The sequence below is a fragment of the Mastigoproctus giganteus genome, chromosome 7 (genome assembly GCF_048544385.1).
Source record: "Mastigoproctus giganteus isolate SK-2022 chromosome 7, ASM4854438v1, whole genome shotgun sequence".
NCBI lineage: Eukaryota > Metazoa > Arthropoda > Arachnida > Uropygi > Thelyphonidae > Mastigoproctus > Mastigoproctus giganteus.
Window position 1 is genome coordinate 181,810,703 of NC_143581.1, and position 21,947 is coordinate 181,832,649.

The 21,947-nt window shown below is 36.6% G+C and overlaps 1 protein-coding gene across 5 annotated transcripts in view; it reads right to left on the bottom strand.

Annotated features, from left to right (window-relative positions):
* LOC150083375 (anoctamin-8-like) overlaps positions 1-21,947 on the bottom strand; it is a 423,636-nt gene that overhangs the window by 162,422 nt on the left and 239,267 nt on the right. For all 5 annotated transcript variants that reach the window (XM_090377999.1, XM_090377998.1, XM_090378001.1 and 2 more), the window contains one exon: positions 14,681-14,816. In XM_090377999.1, coding sequence (XP_090234125.1) covers positions 14,681-14,816 — 136 coding nt within the window. The remainder of the gene's footprint in view (positions 1-14,680; positions 14,817-21,947) is intronic.

Consider the following 21,947-nt stretch of genomic DNA (forward strand, 5'->3'; position numbering starts at 1 on the left):
CTCATACACTTGCTTTCTTGCATCACATGCGACTGCTACCACTACTATTACTACCTCATGTTGTTTGGAATTACAAAAATGCAAAATGGGATGATGAACTTTGATTTCTTTTCTTCTTTTTATTGGTCAGATTATTGTTTCTAATCGACTGATATCAACATTTGCTTAGATCTTGTCGGTGAAATTATTCTTGTGAAATCTTTTATTCCACACTCCACCTTAAAATCTCATCCTCTGTCTAAACTTTGATTTTCCAAGTAATGTGTCAAGGCTATACAAGATGAGAATGTTGCATATTGTAATTGGCTTGCATCCAAATTTCCAGGTTTATTTTCTGATTACACCAAAACTTGTAACAGTTGTAAACCAGTTATTAATCAGTCAAAACTAGATTTTGAAAATGCTAAGAGTAGAAAACTTGCTTCTTGTCCAAATGGCAGTCAAGCATTCTGGTCTCTTGAAAAGCTATTAACCATAACTTTTGCCTATCTCCATTCCCACCTCTGTCAAAACCAAACGGTTCTATTGCCACTTCAGCCGAAGATAAAGCTGACCTGCTAGTGTCCTACTTTTCTTCTAACTCACATATTGATGATCTTGGTAAACTACCTCCTGCCATTCCCAGTACAATCCATTCAATGCCTCCTGTGGTCTTCCATCAAAAGGATGTCTGACGAATTTTGAACAGGTCTTGATGCCAAGAAAGTATCAGGTCCTGATGGTATTTTTCCACTTGTTCTCAAAACCAGTGCTCTGAGCTTACTCCTATTCTGCGCCACCTGTTTTGCACTTTCTTATTCCAAAGGTGTTTTCCCTTCTGTTTGGAAATTTTCTCATTTCCAGTCAGTACCTAAAAACAGTGACAAAATCCCTCCCATATAATTATCGCCACAATGCACTTACTTCTATTCTTTCTAAAGTAATGGAGAAATCAATTAATCATCAACTCAAACTATCTAGAAACCTTCCATCTGATCAATTATTACCACTACAGATTCTATCAGTGTCAATCCGCTGGTGATATTCTGGCTTATATTACTCATCTAGGGACAAATTGAATGGAAAGGTTTAGTCAAACTCAAACAGCTGCTCTTGACATTTCAAAGGCCCTTGATCATGTTTAGCATAAAGGTCTTCTAAATATACTTAGTTATGGTATGAAAACTGTTTTTTGTAATTGGGTATCCAGTTTTTTCTCAGACCACTTACTCTGGGTAATGGTAGAGATGGCTCTTTGTCTTCTAACTTCTCCACTAATGCTGGTATTCCCCAATGCTAATTTTTTTTCTCCGCTCTTTTCCACTTGCATATTAATGTCCTTCTTCCATTGACTAGAAATCCTATCCATAGTTTTGCTGATGATAGCGCATTGCATTCCATCTTCCATTTAGAGAAATCTTGCCCTGCACACATAGCTTCAACTTCTTAAATATCCATTACCAATTCCTTAAATTGCTGATCTCCGGATAATTCTCCAGTGGGGCAAAGATAACTTAATTGATTTCAATCCTTGTAAAACTCAGCCCTGTCTTATATCTTGCAAAAAAAGACTCTTCTCCTCCAATGCTTATCTTTGATAACAGAGATTTCCAAGCAAGATCATATATCTCTATCAGGGATTAACCTCACTTCTAATCTCTCTTGGCATAAGCACATTACAAATATTGCTTCCTCTGCATCTAAAAACCTGGGTTTTCTCTTTCGCTCTCGGTGTTACCTTTCTTCCAAACAGTGTTACTTTTCTTCAATTCAATCAAAAGCGTTAAATATCTTAATCAAAACTACTTTCAGGTACCTACACTCCAGATGCTGCAATATATAAAACTGAGGCCTTTCATGGCAAGAACATCCTTTTGCTCCCCTCACCAATCTAAATGGGTGTCTTCTCTGCATCCATTCCAACAGAGCCACATCCTTTCTAAAATTAGGCTTCCAGACTTGTATGCAGTACTCAAGATGTGGCCTAACAATTGCCTTATACAATGAGATAATCATCTTCTTATCCCTGCTTGCAAAAATTTCTGTATATCATTGACAAAACCCCATGAGCTGTCCTGGCAGCCTGTCTGCAATACTCAGAGGACCTCATATCTGACTGCACAATTAACTCCTTTTTCATTCTCCACTGCCTGGGTGTGGTACCACACAGCTGGTACATTAATCTGAGATTACTGCTCCCAAAATGAAGTACCTTTCATTTGTCAATATTAAACTTCAACTGCCATTTCTAAGTCCATCATCCTAATTTGTCTAGATCTTGTTGCAGTAGCATACCCTGATTACTGTCATTAATAATAGTAATAAAGATATGTTGCTGCAACCTTGACAGCCTACATATCATCTGCAAGCTTAAACATTAAGCCTGATATGCCTTTATCAGTATCACTAATAAATAATGAAAACAACAATGGGCCCAGCACTGAGCCGTGGGGTACTCCACTAATAAAATTAGTCCAAGAAGTGTAGTGCCCATTGACAACTGCTATGTCTTCTCCCACTTAATTCCTTTATCCGTAGCAGTAACTTACCATTAATGCCACTCTTCTCCAATTTGCTTAGCAGTATTTTATGTGCAACAGTACCAAAATTTTGAAATCTAAATACGAAGGATGATCATTTAATTTGTGGACTGGTGCAAGATTTTATGTCTACTGCACAAATTTTCCATAACTGCTGCTAGAGGCACTCTCCCTGATCACTACTGAGCAGACTCTGTGTGTACATGCTAGAGTGCTTGTTTAGCTAGCATTGTACAGCTTGCGTGAAGAGTTTTTTTAGCCATGTTTCACTGAAAATCATTCTGACACAAATATCATGTCTGTCATACAGATTTAATGTGATTCATTATTGTGTCAGATGGGACTTAAATGCATCAGAAACAGTTCAAGAGATGAATGAAGTGTATGGTAATGAGTGTCTTGGTAGGACGGCCAAATTCTGGTGTGACCAAACTTTCCAGTGTAGAGTTGTTTCTCCATCAAGACAATGCCAGGCTCCATATGGCTAATATTGCGCAGGCAGTGATTACTGCCATAGGTGCCGAGGTTCTGCCACATCCCCCTTATTCATCGTACTCAGCCCTGTATGATTTCTTCCTGTTTCCAAGTCTGAAGAAAACTCTGAAAGGCAAACGTTTCACTTCACAGGAAGCGCTTTGCAGTCTTTCGAAAAATAGCTTGCAAGAAGCATTTAATGCATGGTTACAATGGGGCAAAAGTGTGTCAAGTTAAAGGGAGAGTATTTCAAGAAGAAGAAATCCACAGAAAATTCAGATGACAATTAAGATAAGATCTTACCCCAGTCTGCAAATTAAATGATCACCCTTCATATATGATGTCCAATTTTTTTTGATAAGATATCCAATTATTTTGCATCTAGTTCCATTGTTACTGTGACATCGTATCCCATTAGACTGATTAAGCAAGATTGACCCTTAACAAATCCATGCTGTGACTGCAGTAAAATTAGACCATGTAGACAGTAGATTCCTGTCTACATGGTCCTGCATTACTTCTTTAACAAGTGACTCCATTGTTCTTCCTGGAACAGAAGTCAAGATAACAGGTCTGTCTCTCTTTGATCCCCCTCTGTGAATTGGCATTACATTTGCATATCTTCAGTCCATACGGATCCTCCCTGAATACAAGATGCTCTCATAATCATGGTTAAAGGTTTGCTTACCTTTTTTTGCTTTAATATAACTGGACAGATCCAGTTTTCCCTAGGTTACTGTGGCATAGTATCCCATTAGACTGATTAAACAAGATTGTTCCTTAACAAATCCATGCTGTGACTACAGTAAAACTAGATTCCTGTCTGCATGGTCCTGAGTCACTTCTTTAACAACTGACTCCGTTATTCTTCCTGGAACAGAGGTCAAGATAACAGGTCTGTCTCCCTTCAATCCCCCTCTGTGCTTTTGGCATTACATTTGCATACCTTCAGTCCATAGGGATCCTCCCTAAATACAAGATGCTCTCATAATCATGGTTAAAGGTTTGCTTACCTTTTTTGCTTTAGTATAACTGGACAGTTATACTAAAGCAAAAAAGGTGACTCCCTAGGAGACTATTTTTACATTTAGCTTCAACAATTTCTCCTCAACTTTCCTCTCACTTATCACAAAATAATTCAGCTCCGTTAGAATTTGATGCCCTTCTGGCCTACCTATCCCTAAAAAAGTCCTCATTTGTGTATGCCAATGCAAAATACCTATTCAGTTTGTCGGAAACTTGAGCAGGATCATTAACAGTTGAACCATTCATATCTAGTGTGGACTAACGTGATTCAGCCCCTTTCTTCTGGTGTTTACATAAGTAAAGCAGTCTTTCCTGCTTATCTTTGCATTCTTTGCCAGAGACTTCTCATAATCTTCTTCAGCCTGCCTAACCTTCTCTGTGATTTGATTGTAGACTAGTTTATATCTACTGTAGGATTCTGTATTACCTGATAATTTATATGCATCCAACAAATTCTTTTCTGCCATGAGTCTCATCAGTACATCTGACATCCGTTTGCTGTTCAAGATGGTCAACATTTTGTCTTTTTTGGTCAACACAGGTCTTGTACACAATGTCCTTCACATATCCTCACAGGAAGAAATCAAGTGAGGCAAGATTGGGTGAGCGTGGAGGCCACAGAATCGGTCCACCACGCCCAACCCATTGCCCAGGAAAATGCATGTCAAGAAATTCTCGGACAATAAGAGCCCAATGTGGTGGTGCACCATCTTGCTGGAACACCACACTTGGCTGATGATTTTCCAACTGGGGTAAGAGATACAGCTCTAACATGTCCAGATAGGTCACCGCTATCACTGTTTTTTCTGCAAATAAAAAGGACCCCAAAACTTACGAACATGAAAAAGCATGCCAAACATTGACCTTTGGACTATCTCTTTCGAATTCTCAAATGGCGTGAGGGTTTTCTGATCCCGATATTCTGCAGTTATGATGATTTATCCTCCTTGATGCCTAAAACGTTGCTTCATCACTAAATTTCCATCTCCGAAGGTAATTTTCATCAGTTTTGATGTTTGACAAAATGTCTTGGGAAAACTGGAAACGGCGGAGTTTATCATTCGGCTTTAAAGCCTACACAATCTGTAGTTTGTAGGCATGGTGGTGAAGGTGGTTATGAACAACCTTCCAAACAGTTGTCTGTGGTATACCTAACTGCAAAGAAGCTCGTCTAGTTGATTTTTGTGGGCTTAAAGAAAACGCTTTGTGGATTTGATCAATATCTTTCTGCGAGGTGCTCGGTCTTCCCGCTCCTTTTGGGTGCAGAACACTACCAGTCTCTTGAAATTGCTTTAATCAACATTAGATAGTATTCTCTGAAGGTGGATCTTTTCCATACCAAGTTCTGCATGTTGTGATAACAGACATTGTTTCAAAGAACGCACATTGCTTTGAACAGTCGCCATTTTGAAGTAATGCTGTCAATATCTGCCAGACATCAATGCGGTGAGTAGTGTTGTCAAATAAAACTTTTTGAGTTACACTTTCATATTCCACATGCAGTTTTAATTTGTTATTTACGGTTTGAAAATTATAAGCCACAGAAATCCAGACAATAATTTAGAATCAACCTGTATATCTGAATGACACCATATCTCTGATATCTCCAATGTCTGAAATTGATGATTTGATCTGTACTTTAAATTTATTTACTGTACTCCTAGCATTAGCAGAGGCATATGATGCAAGAAAGCAAGCATATACAGCATCAGCCAAAAAAAAAAAAAAAAACTTCCCATTCCACCCATCCATTTGCTCCAAAAGTTTATCCATTTCTTCCTTGAATTTATTTAAGCTATCAACTTCCACAATGACAGATGGAAGTTTGTTCCGGAAATCAACTAGATGCTGGCTAAAGGAAAATTTCGGCCCATCTATTTGACAACTGTCTTTCTTCAATTTATTTCCACTCAGGTTTGTAATCTGAGCAAGAGGAAGAATCCCATCAGCAGTGAGCCAGCTCAATCCATTCAAGGCCTTACATACCTCAATCATATCACCTCGCAGGTGCTAGTCTCCAGACACTGCAATTTGCAGAACTTAAGCCTTTCTTTACGAGAGCACTCCTTTGTTCCCCTCACAAGTCTTGTTGCCCTTCTCTGTACTCATTCTAACAACTCTACACACTTCCTAAAATAAGGTCTCCAGACCTGTACGCAATACTCAAGGTGTGGCCTGACCATTACCTTATACAAAAGGATAATCAACTCCTTATCCCTGCTAGCAAAATTCCTGTATATCATCAAACAAGATCTCTTGAGCTGCTCTGGCAGCCCTGTCTGCACTGCTCAGAAAACTTCATGTCTGACTTCACAATTACCCCCAGGTCTCTTTCATTCTCCACTACCCTGAGGGTAATGCCACACAGTTGGTACAATTCTCTAGGGTTACTGCTCTCCATATGCAGTACTTTGCATTTGTCAATGTTAAACTTCAGTTGCCACTTCTCAACCTATCTGCTTAATTTTTCTAAATATTGTTGCAGTAGCATATTCTCATTACTGTTATTAACCACTCTGCCAACCTTTGTATGAACTGAGAACTTCAACATTAAGCCTGATACACCTTCATCAATATCACTGATAAATATACAAAACAACAATGGGCCCAACACCAAACCCTGGAGGACTAAACTAATAACGTTAGTCCATGAAGAGCAGTGTTCATTGATTACCATTCTGTGTCTTCTCCCACTCAACCATCCTTTTATCCATTGTATTGTAGCAACTTGCCCTTAATGCCATACTGCTCAATTTGTACAGCAGTCTTCCATATGCAACAGCATCTAAAACTGTTCTGAAATCCAAGTATATGATATCAAATTATTTTTTGCATCCAGTTCCTTTGTGACCGCATCGTAGTATCCATTCAAATTGGTCAGACAAGACTTCCCTTTAACAAACCCATACTCTGTCTGAATTATTACTGCAGTCTTGTCTAAATGATCCTGCAATGTTTTTTAACCAGTGACTCCATAATTTTCCCCCAAATAGAAGTTAAACAAACAGGTCTGTAATTATTCATGTCACCCTTTTATTCCCCTTTGTGAATTGGATATACATTTGCACATCTCCAGTCCGTGGGGACCTCCCTGAGTCCAACAATGCTCTCATAATTGTGGCTAAGGGTTTACTTCTTCCTTTGCCACATCTTTTAATATAACTTGATAGATCCCATCCATCCCAGGTGTCTTTTTTATGTTTAACTTCAACAATTTCTCCTCCACTTTGCTCTCACTTATTAAAAAATCATTTAGTTCCCCTATTAGAGTTTAATAAGCTTCTGTTCTCTGCGTCCCTATAGAATTTCTCTTGTATGAATGTAAATGCAAAATGCTTTTCTCTGAAGGTGGATCTTTTCCATACCAAGTTCTGCAAAGATGTTGTGATAACAAACTTTGTTTCGAAAAACCAAAGAACACACATTGCCTTGAACAGTCGCCATTTTGAAGTAATGCTGTCAATATCTCCCAGACATCAATGCGGTGAGTAGTGTTGCCAAATAAAACTTTTTGAGTTACACTTTCATATTCCATAAGCAGTTTTAATTTGTTATTTATGGTTTGAAAATTATAAGACACAGAAATCCAGACAATAATTTAGAATCAATCTGTATTCTGTATATCTGAGTGACAGATATACAGGTTTCATTCAGTTTGGCAGCTATCTGAGCAGGATTATGTATTGTCAAACCTTCAATATCAAGCAGACCATTCTGATTCATCTCCATCCATTTAGAGATTATACAGGGTGTTTCAGTTAAACGTTTCAAAACTTCTAAGAGGGGTAGGGTACATCCTGACAACTCGAAATCATATAGCAATGTGGGGTCGGAAATGCTTTCCTGAAGCAGTGTTGTACACAGAAGCACCATAAAAAGAAAAGAGACCGTAAGTGAGAAATCGTTTTAATAATACATGAAAAGAAGCAAAAGGTACATGGATTAAAGTAAGTGTTCGAAGTTTCTTCCACGGGCTACAATGCACGCCTCACATCTCCGACGCATGGACATCCGAACATTCTGGAATACTCCAGGCGAATTTCGAATTTCTTCGGCAGCTACTGCGATTCTTGCAACCAGCTCCTCAGCATTATCAACAGGGGTGTCATAAACTAGCGATTTCATATGACCCCAGAAATAAAAATCAAGACATGATAGGTCGGGTGACCGAGCAGGCCAACGCACGGGACCACCACGTCCGATCCACTGTTGACCAAATGTGACATCCAGGTAGTTACGAACATCTCCGCTATAATGGGGTTCTCCGCTATAATGTGGTTCCAACACGATGGAGCCCATCGTGTTGGGCTCCATCGTGTTGGAACCACATTGTCTGTTGCGTCGATGCAGAAATCTGTTCATCTCTCAAAAGTTGTGGCAATACTTGCTGCAGAAAGATCAAGTAGATAGGTCCGGTTAGACGACACGGTAACAGGTAAGGTCCGATGAGGTGATCTCCCATAATACCGGCCCATACATTGACCGAAAATCGAATCTGTGCTGCACGACGTCGTATTGCATGCGGGTTCTCGACCGCCCAGATATGCTCGTTATGCGTGTTGAAAATTCCTTCCCTTGTGAAGGATGCCTCATCAGAAAACAACACTTCAGCAGGAAAAAGGGGATTTGTAGCACATTTTCCAAGGTACCACTGTGCGAAAGCAATACGAGGTTGAAGAAACTTCGAACACTTACTTTAATCCATGTACCTTTTGCTTCTTTTCATGTATTATTAAAACGATTTCTCACTTACGGTCTCTTTTCTTTTTATGGTGCTTCTGTGTACAACATCGCTTCAGGAAAGCATTTCCGACCCCACATTGCTATATGATTTCGAGTTGTCAGGATGTACCCTACCCCTCTTAGAAGTTCTGAAACACCCTGTATAAGTAAAGAAGTCTTTGCCTTTTTTTTTTTTTTTTTTTTTTTTTTTCCATCCTTTGCCAAAGATTTCTCATAATCCGCCTTCAATTGCCTAACTTCCTTTGTGACTTTATTACAGACTAGCTTATATCTACCATAGGTTTCTGTGTCACCTGATAATTTATATGCATCCCATGCATTTTCCCTCTCTACCACGAGTCTCATTAGTTCAACTGACATCTATTTGGGCCTAAACCTTTGAACATTAGTTGTACATACAAGTATGTCTGCAATTTATTCCACAAGGAACAAGCAGCAGGTATTGAAATCTGCAACACCTTGCTGTCCAGGCTACTGCAAGTTCTAATAGAAGCACTGCAAGAATCACTTTAACCTCTGCCTGCTGCTACTGTTAATTTAGTAGTCTGTGGAAACCTTCCCCTAGGTTAGCAGTTTTCAAACCCACCTAACACCACCTCAATAGTATCAGAAAATATCCTTGCACCCCTTCTATATAAGTGTATCCCATCCCTGTAGAAACAGCCTTTTCTGCTAACAAGCACAGACCAATGCTGAGAAAAATTCTACTCCATCAGCCTTGTACAGTCACTCCAGAGCCAAATTGATTGAGCAGATTCTCATCATGTACTCCCTCCTATTGTGTCTGAGCAGTATTGTACACTTTTTTTCAATTTTAATTTCAATTTCAATTCTAACTCGACTTTTTCTCAACATTGTTTTGTACTTGTTAATTAAATTCTCAGATATATCAGTTCTCAGAATTCTATTCATGATCAAAGCATATAAAAAAATTATGCCTTCAAACATTATGTTAGTTATAATTTAAACCAGCTGACAAAAAAAAAAAATATATATATATATATATATAAAAGAGAATCATCAAATCTCTACAACTCTTACTAAGAATGGGTTTGTGCATGACACAGTTAATAAAACCACTAGCAGATATATACAAATGGTTAATAAAACCACTAGCAGATATATACAAATGGTTAATAAAACCACTAGCAGATATATACAAATGGTTAATAAAACCACTAGCAAATACTAATCGAAAAAAAAACAAGCTTGAAAGAAAACACATTACTGTATAGAAAATCAAGAGAGAATTTGAATAGGTAAATAAAAGCTGTTACATGAAGTGAACTAGAGGTGGGGAAATTATTAACCTGATATTTCAGGAGGGATCTTGCACCTTTATACTGAAAACAAAGAAATCTAAAGGAAGATGTACCAGCCAAAATGGCTGAAATGCATGCCCTCAGGATTATTTTAATAGGGAAATGTATGCTATAGTCCTAAGCATTAACATTACAACTGTAAGCCTTGCTCTAGTGTTCTTTATCCTCAGAACAGAACCAAATAGCTCTCGAAACATCACGTTAATACCATTCTCCTTTCAGTTCATGTAAAGGCTTTTATTTTCCTATTAAAATTCCAGTATGATTTTCTATAAAGTTTTGTTTTCTTTTAAAATAACACAGAAATACATAGTTTCAGTTTTCTACTCCTCTGTAAAACATGATGCCTTTCATAAAACATATTTTCAATTCAAAATAGCACTCAGACTCCACATATCAAAACAGACCCAGAGGGGGGGGATGAAAATAGAAATGAATATAGATGAAGTGTTTAAATAATCACATAGAAAAGGGAAACATTAAGAGATTGGAGACAGCAGAACATGTATATGAATACCTAAATGCTTGAAATTTAAATAATTTCAAAATAATTGTCAGGGAAAGAGATATTACCAAAAGGAAAATTAAGGAAACTATGTATATAAGAAAATTCAATCAGTACAATAAACAAAAATATGCAGAGGAAATACAGTAGCATTATGGACTAATTTATTTGGTAACAGAATTTAATATTAATAATATCTAGGTGGTAGAGGACTCATCAACCAGTGCAATACCACCACTTTGCTTATTGGAGGCTTGAAGTGGTGGAACCCATGTTCAGTCTCCAGAGCAAAGTTGCAGCAACTCCCCCTCCCCAATCTCTTCCATCATGCAATATAACTGATGTCTTTTGAGGTTATGATGGGTATCATGGAGAGTTCCAATCTTTCTTGCATGTTGAGGATACAGCTCTAAAATGATGTTTACAGGCCAGCCACTAGACAGCCATCGGACTGAACCTGTAACTCTGTAGGAGGCTTTCAGATCAGCTAGTGTATAATCTCTGCCTCTCTCTACTCCATCAGATAGTAACTGGAGGGAGTTCAAGTATGTGGGTATTGTGAGGCCACATTATTTCATTAATGAAATTTCCAAAAATTTCATTATTTCATACAACACGTCCTCCCTACCCTTTCTTACTAAACTGAATACATCATGAATTGATAAACTAATAGGAAAAACTTATCTGTGAAAATATCTAAACCTCCCAAACGCTTCCTTGTTCATATCACAAATATATATGTGGTCTCAGTTCCAATGTCAATAATTTCCACTTATAGTCTGCCAAGGCCCATGTACTTTTCTGACAGAATCCCAATTATCAGTTCAGTTGATTCAACCAGTGTTCATCTCAGTTATCCAAATCCTTTCACTTCAAAGTGATACATGTGCATATGTCCACTCTGATATTACCTGTCAGAAACTTAGTAATTTGGAATTTCCTCTTTTTGATCTTCTCTGGCTTAAAATCTCTTTACCCCATTCTGCCAAATTCATTTGTTGCCTCTATTACTCTCCCAACTCAACTAATTACTTGGAACTCTCACTTTCTTACTCTGAAAATTGACTTTCTCCAGTCCAACTATCCCAACAGTGAGGCAATATTTCTGGGTGATTTTAATGTTTGCAACTACAGCTGGCTTCCAATTTCTTGTCACGCAGACTCGGCTGGTCAAGATGCTAGGCTTTTACAATTAATAATGAACCTACACAGATTTTTCATTGACCTACAACAATATTAGGCAATCCTAACCACACAGCCACCAATCATTATCTTTTTCTAACAAAAACCAATTCCAAGTACACTGTCAAAGTGAGTTGTTCTATAGGCACCTCAGATCACAAATTAGTGATGGTCTCTTCTCCAATGGAACCTTTCTCTCATGGCCATTCTCAACCTCATGTTGTTTGGCATTGCATGAATGCAAAAATGGGATGATCTGCAAGATTTCTTTTCTTCTTATCCTTGGTTGGATTACAGTTTTAAATCTTCTGATGTCAACATCTGCCCAGACTGTATCAGTGAAAGTACTCTTGTAGGAATGAAATCCTTTATTCCACATTCCACCTTAAAAACCCCCAATCTTTATCTAAACCTTGGTTTTCCAATAACTGTGCTAAGGCCGTTGAAGATAAGAATGTCGCATATTGCAATTAGCTTGCATCCAAATGTATGGAGCTCTGAAGGTCAAGAAAACAAATGACTGAAGGCAGTGCCACCAACGTGTAAAGATTTAGTTCACAAATTCCCAGCATTTACTCCTAACGTAATACATTCAACAATACAACTGATAACATCAACTTAAGTGACTTGTGAACAAATGGTATGAGATATGAAAAAACTAATAACATTTCTGAAACCAGTGTAAAATGCTGAGTTAAAAACAGCTATTAGTTTACAAACATTGAAGACCATGCAGGGTGGTGCTATTCTTGTAGGGATGAAATCCTTTATTCCACACTTCACTTTAAAATCTCATCCTTTATTTAAGCCATGGTTTTCCAATAAATGTCCTAAGGCGGTTGAAGATAAGAACGTTGCATATCGCAATTGGCTGGCTTGCATCATAATCTCCAGGTTCATTTTCTGCCTATACCAAAGCTCACAACAATTGTAAAGCAATTATCAATTAGTCGAAACTGGATTTTGAACAGGCTAAGGGTAGAAAACTTGCTTCTTGTCAAAATGGGATTCCAGCATTCTGATCTGTTGCCAAAGCTATTGGCAGCAAGTTTTGCCCATCTCTATTCCTACCTCTGTCAAAATTGGATTGTTTTATTGCCATCTCAGCTAGCAATAAAGATGACCTGCTAGCATCCTGCTTTTCTTCTAACTCATGTATCAATGATCTTTTAAACCTCCTCCTTCCACTTCCCAGTACACTCCATTCAATACCTCCTGTGGTCTTCCAGTAAAAAGATTAGAAGAATTTTGAACAGTCTTGATGCCAAAAAACTGCCAGGTCCTGATGATATTTCTCCACTTGTTCTCAAATTCTGTGCTCCTGAACTTACTCCTGTTCTAGGTGTTTTTTACACTTCCTTATTCCCCTGGTGTTTTCCTTTCTGGTTGGAAATTTTCTCATATGCAGCCAGTTTCTAAAAAGGGTAACAAATTCCTCCCATCTAATTATCGTTCTACTGCACTTAAAGTAATGGAAAAATTCATTAACTGCCAACTCCTAAACTATCTAAAAACCTTCATCTGATCAATGATCGCCAGTATGGATTCCTTTGCTGTTAATCCAGTGGTGATACACTGGCTTATGTTACCCATCTATGGTCAAATTCAATAGAAAAATCTGCAGAAACTTAAGCAATTGCTCTTGAGATTTCCTAGGCTTTTGATTGTGTTTGGCTAAATACGCTTCAATCTTATGGTTTGCCAACTGCTTTTTGTAATTGGATATTCAGCTTTCTCTGTGACTGATCAAGCTGGTGACAGTATTGACAGTAGATGGCTGTCTAACTTCTCCACTAATGCTAGTGTTCCCACTCTTTTCCTCTTGTATATTATTGACCTCATAGGATTTCTAGTCAAAATTTTCCACATAATTCTGCAGTGGGAGAAAGAAAATTTAGTTGATTTCAATTCTGTATTATATCTAGCAAAAAGGATTCGTCTGCCACTATGCTTATCTTTGATGACACTTAGATTTCTAGGCAAGATCACATATCTCTATTAGGGATTACCCTGACTTGTAATCGCTCGCTCACTCGCACACTCTCTCTCTCTGTATAAGCACATCACAAATATTGATTCTTCTGCATCTAAAACACTAGATTCTCTCTCTTGCTCTTGCCATTACTTTTTTTCCAAGCAGCTGTTCATTCTGTACAAATCTCAAATCCACTATACCATGGAATATTGTTTCCATATCTGGGATGGTGCATCCAAAACCTCTCTAAGGCTTCTAGACTCCATTCAAAAGAGGGCTGTTAGGTTAATTTTTTTTTTTACAATTTTTTCCTTTTCCAATTTCATCCCCCAAACAAGGGATTACAATCACTACGCAAAATACTAACACAAATTATAAAAGAACAAGCCAACAGAGTTTAGCATTGAGGATATGCATGGCCTATGACTAGCCATTAGATGGTCAATTGTTCTCTTATGATGTCATTTCACTTTTTTTTTACTTTACTTTGATATCCTTATCACTTGTTTAATTGTGTATATGACTAAACCTAGAACTGGCAGAGGTTTTAAAACACAAAGCTGATAATAAAGGTAATTACTGCAAGATAATAAGCACTGTATAACAATTAATAGTTAAATCAAAAAAAAAAAATTCAAATACTTAATTAAAATTATATCTTAATCTAGTTGGGTCTAAGATTCGCACAATTAAATAAAAATATGGAAATTATAAGACTGCTAAAATTTTGGAATATTTGAATCTGTTAAAGAACTGGTTCTGACTTTTCTATTGTTCTCAAAAGATAATATTTCTGACTACTGTATTACAAAAATGAACCACCCAAAAATTTATAACAATTATCAGCCATGGTTACATCTGTCGAAGAAATATTCATAACAGCAAGAAACAAGTTATTATTGATATATTTACCAACATATTAAATTACGCATACCTCTGTTATTCAACCATAAAGCAATGCGATGATAAACACCATCTAATACATTTATTACCAATGCCAGAAGAATTTTGGGGAAGAGAGTCATCCAAAATGGATAGCCCAATGAGTGTATTTTATTGTCCCACCACGTCTGAAAAGGAAAATATTCAATATATCTTTCTAAATACATATATCAATGTTCAACTGTATGAGTTTACTTTAAATATTAAAATATGACTTAAATTAATCTAGCCTTGCAGTAATAATGGATTTTAAATAAAATTCCATATTTTACCTGTCATGACTGTTTTACAATGATACAATAAAAATTCATCACTGGACAGTGTCATAACTAAGTGTAATATGTAAACATAGTACACTTAGTTGCGTGACACTGTCCAGTGATGAATTTCACCAGTGTGGAGAACCTTCATATTCCATATAATTTTTTTATCATTCAACATAAAGCATAACAAAACATCTGAATAGATCCCAATATCAGGAAAAGGAAACAAGTTAACAATTCTGAAACATAAAAATTGTTTGCTACTAAGCTAATAAGTCAAGGAAATACGTGTTCACAACATTAAACACTCCCTGGTTGATCCAAAAAAAAAAGGTTACAGTTCAAGAACATAACAAAAGATGGCCAGAAGATAATTCAGATTATATATACATGAGGTGCTACCTAAAAGTTCCCGAAATGTATTTATTAAATAAATTAGACACCCCAGGTCTTATTCATCACCATCACCTTCGAAGTCGTCCCCTTGAGAGCGTAAACACCAATACCAGAGCTTCTCCCATGATTTGAATGCATCCTGAAAGTCCTTCTTCGTCATAGTGTTGAACATCGCCTGCGATTCAGTTTGGATATCCTCTACGCTGTCAAATCTTCGACCCTTCAGCTTGATTTTCATTCTTGGGAATAGAAAGAAGGCACGGGGGGTGGCACATTGTCATCATGAAGGACCCAGTTCTTTGCGCGCCACTTCACTGAACATTTCCTCCTGACAGCTTCCCTTAACTGCCTCAGGATGTCGCAGTAGAACTTTGCATTGACGGTCTGGACAGGAAGGATGAATTCTTTATGGATAATCCCGTTGATGTCAAAAAAAAAAAAAAAAAACAGATCAGCGTGGATTTCACATTGCTCCTCACTCTCACTTGTCGGGCTTTCTTCGGTTGGGCAAAGATGGGCTCTTCCACTACGATGATTGTTGCTTGGTTTCTGGGTTAAATCCAACTTTTGTCACCAGTAACGACCATAGAAAGGAAGGTTTTTTTTTTTTTTTTTTTTTTTGGTAGTTATTGGCGCATCGGCTTCTGTGGCCATAGTGCACCTCCCAAGGTTTTTTGCAGTACTTTGATCCAAGCTCGAGGCGGGATACGAAACCATGACCTTTGGGTTGCAAGGCAGGCGCCTTAGCCACCCGGCAAAGAAAGTTTTGATCACTCCTGACCCATTTTGAAGATCTCTGCTAACTTCCATGTGATGCTGCTTTTGGTCTTCACTCAGTAACTGTGGCATCAACTTGGCCGCAATCCTTCTCATATTCAGCTCATCTTACAAAATCCGCTGGCAAGTGCTGTATATAGTCCTATAATACCACAAATTTCGTGGATGGTCCATCTGCGGTCTTCACGGATCGCAGCCCCACCTTTTGCAACATTTTCTGGGGTGGTGTTCGATGATGGATGCCCAGGGCAATCGTCTTGTCATCAACTGACATTCGACCGTTTTTAAATCGATTAAACCAGTAGTGGGCCTGCGTCTAACTGAGAGCATTGTCACCAAAAGTTTGTTACAACTTCTTATGGGTTTCTGATGCTGCATCATTAAGAAGAAAACAAAACTTGATGCAAGCACGTTGCTCTCTCACATCAGCCATCACAACAATTGCAAACCACACAAAACACACTGCCAAAGAACTGCGCATAAATATTCAATGACTCTATCCAGCCAGCCAGCCTGAAGCCACGTGACAGGATACATGCAGTGTTACCTAGCACCACAAGTCTGAACTAGATGTAGTTCCCGCACAACATTCAAATTTCAGGAACATTTGGGTAGCACCTTGTGTGTGTGTGTGTGTATATATATATATATTTATAATTATTGATAAAAAATAAAGAAAGTTAAAACGACAATAACTGTAACTAATATGTAAATAATATTTATGAGTCAATGCAGTTGCAAACAATCATGCAATACACCCATAATGTCTATAATATTAAGGATTATATAAAGAACCATTGGAATAAGTAAATCAATTCAATAATAATACCATCAAGGATCTAAGAAAACGCAAAAAAAAAATAAAAATAAAAATATATATATATATATTATCGCTTTTTACCGACAATCTAGATGACTTCAACTGGGGCCAACCACCCAGAATGAAGGCAAAAAACGACAAGAAGTTCTCTGTTTCTGTGATGATCAATATATGCTAAGTAATTTAAATCTAACCAAATATAAGCCAGTATAGGCCGGATGTAAATCGAATATAAATAAATCGAAAGAAGATAATAAAAGTTAAAAAAATTTAGAAATATTAGAATCAAAGGTAAGAAATATAAGTAAAATATAAATATAAGCATATATTAATCATCGTTGATCCGACAGAGAATGTAATTTAATGATTACAATAAGATTAAATATATAATACATACTACATATTGACCGTATCTAGGACATAATGTAATAGTAGTCAAAATAATATGTGGTGCCCCCTATGTGATGGATACGGTAAAAATAAATAATTAAATTAACGCATAGAGAAACATGCAGATAGTAAGAAGAAAAACTAAAGGAGTAGGAATAATAGAACCTGAACTCCATAAAGGCGAAAAATAGTGGTATAGATAAGAAATAGTTTCTCCTATAATCCGAGGACGTAGGAGAAACTATTTCTTATCTATACCACTATTTTTCGCCTTTATGGAGTTCAGGTTCTATTATTCCTACTCCTTTAGTTTTTCTTCTTACTATATGCATGTTTCTCTATGCGTTAATTTAATTATTTATTTTTACCGTATCCATCACATAGGGGGCACCACATATTATTTTGACTACTATTACATTATGTCCTAGATACGGTCAATATGTAGTATGTATTATATATTTAATCTTATTGTAATCATTAAATTACGTTCTCTGTCGGATCAACGATGATTAATATATGCTTATATTTATATTTTACTTATATTTCTTACCTTTGATTCTAATATTTCTAAATTTTTTTAACTTTTATTATCTTCTTTCGATTTATTTATATTCGATTTACATCCGGCCTATACTGGCTTATATTTGGTTAGATTTAAATTACTTAGCATATATTGATCATCACAGAAACAGAGAACTTCTTGTCGTTTTTTGCCTTCATTCTGGGTGGTTGGCCCCAGTTGAAGTCATCTAGATTGTCGGTAAAAAGCGATAATATATATATATATATATATATTTTTTTTTTTTTTTTTTTGCATTTTCTTAGATCCTTGATGGTATTATTATTGGATTGATTTACTTATTCCAATGGTTCCGGAATAAGTAAATCAAACACACACACACACACACACACACAGTAATACCCCGACTTACGCGAACTCGGAGTTACGCGGTTTTTGATTTTTTCATTTGGCAACACTGCCGCCCACTATCTTCAAAGTCGTTTTTCATATGCTATCAATATACGGTGCGACGGCGGAGAGTGAGAGCAAAAGATGAACAAAATTCAACTTTGCTGCTACATGAGCTGCACACATATACAAAAATTTGCATTCCAACTGTCATATTTATATGTGTGCGTTCGAATTCGTGCTCAACTTTTGTCAGAAATTACATCGTTTTCACGAATAAAAAAACTTTCCAGGCTTTAAGGTTTCCAAAGACCGATTGACAATGATGGTCGGCAGGAAGGCAGCTGGTGACTGCAAGTTAAAACCTCTCTTAATTTATTGCTCCGAAAACCCAAGAGTTTTAAAAAATATATCTAAAATTAGCTTACCAGTGATTTGGAAGTCAAATCATAAAGCTTGGGTGACAGCTTCCGTTTTTACCACCACCCAGACAGCACCGTTTCAGGGCAATTTTGTGTTTGTGTGGGATAATAACTGGACTATTATCAGTTGTCCCTATTAGACTTAGAAAAGCAAAAAGGTAGAGGGAAAGTAATAGTAGGAGTGGAAGAGGAAAAGAAACAGTGTAGAAGAAGAAAGGGACAGTAACTCCTTCAACTCACACCACTCAAAAACTCCTCGAATAGGCAACGCTTCCCCGGTGGAGAAGGCTGTTGTTACCTATTCTTGGAAACACCGGACATAATCAGGCTCCCCCTGGTGCCGTTTCAGGGCTATTTGGCCCTTCTTCGGTGGGTGGATAGGTACTCGAGTGATGCAATGATGGCAAAACAGTTATGAAGTATAACTCCACAATATGAGAGATGCCTAATGGTGTATGATGTATTTAGACTATAAAGTGTTTAGGGCATAAGCCTCAAGCTATGGAAAAGTCTAGACTATGTATAAGTATAGTGCAAAAGCATCAATAATACATAGCCAAATCTGAATGAACAAACAGAATATTAGCAAAGCGGCATCGTTTTAAGTTATATCTCATATTGTGAATACTGTGGTGTTATACTTCATAACTGTTTTGCCATCATTGCATCACTCAGGTACCTACCCACCCACCAAAGAAGGGCCAAATAGCCCTGAAACGGTGCCGTCTGGGTGGTGGTATTCATCTGAGAATAAGTATCATTAGCCTTCTCCTCAGGTGAAGCATTACTTATTTGAAGTAGTGCAATATTGTAGCAACTCGTTGTGAAGGTATTCACAATATGAGATATAACTTAAAACGATGCCGCTTTGCTAATATTCTGTTCATTCAGATTTGGCTATGTATTATTGATGCTTTCGCACTATACTTATACATAGTCTAGACTTTTCCATAGCTTGAGGCTTACGCCCTAAATGCTTTACAGTAAAATATTTTAAGAAGTCTACTGTGTGCAGCGGTTTTCTACAATAGAAAATAAAATGTGAATTAGGACATGAAATGGAACAGATCACAGATGTTAAGAAGTGTTGGAATTCATTACTTGATATGATTTTAACTTTTTTAAGACTATTTCAATTCATTAAAGCAGCTCTTAAAGATCTTGATAATATGGATTTAATAAAAAATCTCAACATTCAATTGCTTCAAGATTTGAGTAACTCCTTAAAGCCAATTAAATTAACTATGGAAGCACTTAGTAGACAAGATGCAAATCTTTATTCAGCACACTTGGCAGTTAACTTTATGCTAAAAAAATTGGAAGAAATTCCAGGGAAGGTCAAGAAATATTAAATAAAATGAAAATGTATAAATGAAAATCTTGAAGGCATTTTGGATTTTCTTGTAAGTGCTAATAGATTACCAAAAAAAAACAGCTTATAGATTTTGCAACAAACTTAATGATTAGGCTGTTTCCAAATGAAATTGTTCAATTTAATGAGAATCAAACTGATTATAATGAGAATGTCATGAATATTGTACACCATATGACAATAGAAGAAGAATTAAAGACAATTTTAGAAAACGCAAAAAATCCACTTTCAGAAACAAATTTTAATAAATTAAAGCAAGAATTTATGTTATTTTTTTGTACTAAACAAAGAACTGGAAATCTGGACAAATTATATTATGCTTTATTAACAATTCAACCTACATCAACAACACCGAGCAAACATTCTCCGTTGTGGCAAACTTTTGCACTAAAGTACATTCTAAATTATCTGACATATCAGTTATTTTAAAAAAACTAAATGCTTTAGTTTTTTTAAAATAACTGGGTTTTAAATAAAGTTAAAGCATAATTTATTTTACTTATTGTTAGTTATTACTTAGAATGTATTTCTGGATGTGAAATATAAATCTAAATAAAAATGTTTACTAATGTACATAATACCTATTTGTTACCAAATCAATTTATGATGTTAATATTTGTGATGTAATCAAAAAAATAGGTTGCTCAGAATTTTCTAAGCTAGGACTTGGACTTGAACTCAGTATTTTGGACTCGATTCAAGAACCTACTGAGTTGCATACCATCATTCTTATCATTAACCACCCTGCCAACCTTTGTATCATTTGCAAACTTCGACATTAAGCCTGATATGGCTTCACCAATAACACTGATAAATATAGAAAACAACAATAGGCCCAATTATGTTAGTTGACTCCACTAATAACATTAGTTCATGAAGAGTAATGTCCATTGATTACCATTTTCTTTCTTCTTCCACTCAACCATCCCATTATCCATTAAGAGCAGCAAATTGCCCTCCAAGCCACACTGCCCCAGTTTATATAGCAGTCTTTTAAGTGCAACAGTATTAAAAGCTTTCCTAAAATTCAAGTATATGATATCAAAATTATTTTTTGGATCCAGTTCCTTTGTGACCACATCATAGAATTCAATCAAATTAGTGAAACAAGATTTCCTGTTAAAACACAATGCTGTGTCTGAAGTATAACTGCAGTATTGCCTAGATGATCCTACACTACTTCTTTCAATATTGGGTGCATTATTTTCCCTGGAACAGAAGTTAACCTGACAGATCTGTATCTGCAATTATTCGGGTCACCCATTCATCCTTCCCTTTGCGAATTGGGGATACATTTGCACTTCTCCAATCCATGATTGCTCTCATAAATATGGCTTAAGGTTTGCTTACTTCATTTGATGCCTCGTTTATATGACTGGATAGATCCCATCCACCCCAGGTTTAACTTCAACAATTTCTCTTCTACTGTTCTCTCAGTTATCACAAAATCATTTAGCTCCCTATAAGTGTTTGATAAACTTCTGGCATTCCCTTCCCTAAAGAATTTCTCATATATGTGTATAGATGCAAAATGCTGATTTAGTTTGTCAGTAACCTGAGCAGGATCTTCAACAGTCTCAATCCATCGATATCACATGGACCAGTTTGATTCATCCCCTTTGTTCTAGTGTTTACATAAGTAAAGAAATCTTTGCTGTTTTTCTTTGCATCCATTGCCAAAGATTTCTTGTAATCTGTTTTCACTTGCCTGACCTCTTTTGTGACTTTATTACTGACTAGTTTATATCTACCAGAGGCTTCTGTGTTCCCTGATAATTTATATGCATTCCATGCATTTTTCTTCTTCGATTTTTGATTTGATTTGGATTTTATTGGCGCATTAGCAACTAAGGCTATAATCCGCCAAGACCAGGTAATATATATTTCTTCTTCACCACAAATTTATCAG